General features: G+C 57.4%; 1 gene segment (V, D, J or C); it reads right to left on the bottom strand.

Annotated features, from left to right (window-relative positions):
• Window positions 1-287: 287 nt before the first annotated feature.
• On the bottom strand, window positions 288-1288 carry LOC134151117 (T cell receptor alpha variable 4-like). The segment is given in 2 exon segments: window positions 288-760; window positions 1237-1288. Coding segments are annotated over 2 exon segments (525 nt in total).
• Between the last annotated feature and the right edge of the window lie 2512 nt (window positions 1289-3800).

The following is a 3800-nucleotide window of genomic DNA, read 5'->3' as shown; positions in this document are numbered from 1 at the left end:
AGAGACAAGGGTGGGCTGAGAATTGGCTACTGGAGGAACCATGGGGTTTGGGAATCTGCTACACGAAAGGCCACAGGTCTGGGCCACCTGCTAGAGAGAGCTCCTTGCCTCTACTGTGTGTGTGTGTCTTGTGCATGAGGCAACTATGAGACCTAGTGATGCTGTGCAATCTATCGATGGGCCTGAGCGTCTGAGGCCAGTTCCCAGAGGAATCCAGCATGCCCAGTATGTTTGTGTGTGTGTGTGTGTGTGTGTGTGTGTGTAGATCTGTGTACTACCACCTCTTGCTAAATCCAGGGGCCTTCCAGCCAACTGAGGCCCCAGCAGAGGGCGATCCACGACTGGGCAAGCTGGAGGTGGGGTGGCGCCTCCTGGCGGCCCGAGGGTGCCATGCACCCACCTCCACTCCCACCCTGCCTCACCCACGGGGGTTTGTGCACAGCCGCAGCCCCAGCCTGTCCCGCCGGGTCTCTCAGGGTGCAGTAATACACCGCCGTGTCACGCCGCTGGGGCCATGTGAGCTGCAGGGCACTGGACCGGCGGTCTGCAGCCACGAGCAGGGTTCCTGGAGGGTCCTGCACCTCTTTGGACCCTTTGAGAGCACTCACAATGAACATGGGACCTCGTCCCGGGAGGTGCCGGTACCAGTGGATGTACTCGTTAGTCTGTATGTTGGGGTGTGAGCAGCTGATGCTGATGCTGGTGCCCTCTGTGGCCTCTGCTGACAACTCCTGCTGCACCTGGGCTCTGCCCACAGCCACTGCCAAGGAGAAGGCAAAAAATCTCAGAAAATTCCTTTGCTCCCCGAGAGGTCAGGCAGAGGGAGAGGAGAGAAGACTGTTGAGGTTTGGTGGAAAACTCTTTGGAGAAGAAAGGATGGAGAGCAGCTTTATCAATGAGTGAGTGGCTCCTTGGAGGGAAAAACTGACAAGTGATGTTTGGAGGGCTGCTCCAAATGGAGAAGAGTGTAAGGGAGAGAGCAAAGAAGGAAGACACAGGGATTGAATGGAAGGATGCCCACTGATGGGTGAGGAGGAAAGTAGTGAGAGAAGAGGGTTTGGAAGAGGAAAGGATGGCTGGGAATATGGAAGGGAAAGAGGCAGAGGAGAAGGGGACTGGGGGTGAGGAGGGTGCAAAGGAGCCTGAGGGCGAGAGGTGAGGGCCGCTCTGAGGGTCCCAGGGGAAGTGATCCCCAGCACTGCCCCGGGCCCCAGAGACACTGCCAGCCCCACGTACCGAGGAGCACCATGGCCAGTGCCGCCAGCCCTGCGCTCTGTCTCTGCCGCATCACACCACCCCGCACGGTGTTGCACCGCTTGGCTCCCCACGCCTCGCTGCCGCCCGCCGGCACCGACTCTGTGCTCTGGCACTGGTGCCTCCTCTCGGCCACCGCCGTCTGCAGCAGCTCCGCCCCGGGGCTGCGCCCTGCCTTGGCACCGGCACCGCTCTCGGCCTCACCCACGCCTGGTCCCAGGCCACAGCTAGGAGGCAAGAGGGGCGGGTGTGGGGTGCTCAGCGGTATGGCAGCACACCAAGGCAGCTGCTCCACACTGCACACAACACTCCCAGGCCCGCGACAGGGGCCAGGCAGGACGGGAGCGACCGGGGCCGAGTGTCGTCATGGGGACGAGCCCTGATGCCCCCGATGCAAAGCGGAGTGCCACAGGCCACGGTGGCGGGGGCAGCCGATGATCCCCGAGCTCCTGCATCCCGGCTGCAGTAACGGCTCATGTGCTGCTGTACGTGAATAGTGCACTCCAAAAGGACACCAACTGCCCCAGATGCTGCAGGCTGCTGCTGCCCGAGGAGCTGCTACTGCGGGGTGGGTGTCCCGTAAAAGTCCAGCCACAGAGGCACCAGGAAAGGTGTCTGTGAGTGGGAGTGAGACAGCGGCACAGCTCAGCCACGAGGCCTCCACGCAGACCTGCTGCAGTGACCCGCAGTGTGTGGCAATGCAGGCAGGGGCTGCCCCTGGCCTGGGCCCCTTGCCACGGACACCCTGGCTGCCCGGAAAGTAGCAGTGGAGGTCTGGCAGAGCAAAGGTGAATGGCAGCAACCTTGGAAAGTTAAACATATGCACATGTTTACATCCTATGCTCTTGGTTTTGGAAATGCAGTAAATGTGAGTTCTTTCCCAGGAGATAAAGAGTCTCTGGATTCTCCTTCATGTTTGCATTTCCATACAGTGCAGAGCCACAGCTCGTAGAGGCAGGCTGTAGCTGATGCAAAGCAAACTGCAGCAGGCCAGGATAAATGCAGAAAGCAGCTAATGCTGAAGAGCTGGTAGCAGGAGAAGGGGTGTTTACTGCAGAAGAACCAAAGAGGGAGAAGTAGAGCAGGCAACAGAAGAAAAGAGAGCTGCTGGGAGAGCAGTGATCGCTGGTGTCCGCTGTTCTCTGTGGGGAGCATCATGACAGCACAAAAACAGAGCAGCCCTGAAGGCAGAATTACCAAGAAAGACCAAGAAACCAAAGGAAAAAAGGCTGTAAATTATAGGAAGTAACAGCATTTTTAACTCTACAGTTTTGTAAAAAGTGCAGGATCAGGAGATGTGGTCCAGCAGCTTGTGAAGCCACCAATATAGAAGAAGCAGTTCAGGTGAGAGAGAGGAAAGACCCCCAAAGCAAATCAAGGAAGTCTGGAAGTGTTTCCCAGAGAAGCCTGTCCTTTACCTGATCACACAGCATGGGGGGCAGCTGTGCCCCAGGGGGTGGGAAAAGGCAGCATGTGCACACAGGGTGTTTGTGTGGATATTTGAGAGCAGCTCTGCAGGCACTGAGGTAATGGGATGAAATCGATCAGAGCCTCTAGGGAAAGTGTCGCTTCCTCAAGATCGAGGGCCACATACGTTGTGCACTGCTCTCCCCTTCTGGGTTTCTGCCCCTGCTCAGAGCCCTGAGCCTGGTGCTGCTCTGTGTGGCCAGTGGTGGCCAGGCTGCCAGGATGCCTTCCCCCTGTACCCTGAGCTCTCCTGGTGCCCGCAGGTCTCTCAACCGTGGCAGAACTGTCATTGCTGCTGCCTATCTATCCTCCTGGTGGGAACAGCGAGCAGCATTCACCCCCAGGGACATATATATCCTGGAGCCTGGCCCTGGAGAGGCCTTGCTTGTCATGGGAGCCTCAAGTGCGCATGCAGGGAAATCCTATCCCAGGTGTGGGCAGTATGATGCAGCCAGCAGCAGTGGGGCTGCAAATGCCCCCACGGGGAGAGCTCTGTGTGAAGAGAGGGCTATTGGCGGGTACTCATCCTTTCTGAGGCAGGGGGTAACTGCCCTGCCTCTGCCTGTGGGAGTGTCAGGGCAAAAGAAGCTCAGGCAACCCTTGCCTTGGTGCTGCCAGGGCAGAGGTGCAATATAGGCTCCCATGACAAGCAAGGCCTCTCCAGGGCCAGGCTCCAGGATATGTGTGACTGTGTGTGTGCACGCGTGTGCATAATTCCCTTCATTCACTTAGTGTGCTAATGATCTGAAAGGAATTGGCTCAGGCATCCCACTGAGAGCAAGTTGTGGTGACTGCCCAGGTCCCCACTGACTGCTGTACTGTCTCTGCCAGCTGGCATTTAGGGAGGGGGAAATCAAAAACAAAACAAAACAAAAAAAAAAAAAAAAAACCCATCCAGCCCATCCGGCTCCCCAGACCTCTGTTTGCAGTCATGTTTGTTACAGGTGTCTCTTTATTGGCAGCAGTCTGGCCCTTGGGAACTGGAGATTCCCCTTCCTCCGGCACAGCCCAGGGCACAGGAGAAAAGGAAGGAGAGGTGGGAAAATGCTGAGACACCTCCTTCATCAGTGAAGTGAGAA

The sequence above is a fragment of the Rhea pennata genome, chromosome 26 (assembly GCF_028389875.1).
Source record: "Rhea pennata isolate bPtePen1 chromosome 26, bPtePen1.pri, whole genome shotgun sequence".
NCBI lineage: Eukaryota > Metazoa > Chordata > Aves > Rheiformes > Rheidae > Rhea > Rhea pennata.
This window is presented reverse-complemented; position numbering and strand designations above follow the sequence as displayed.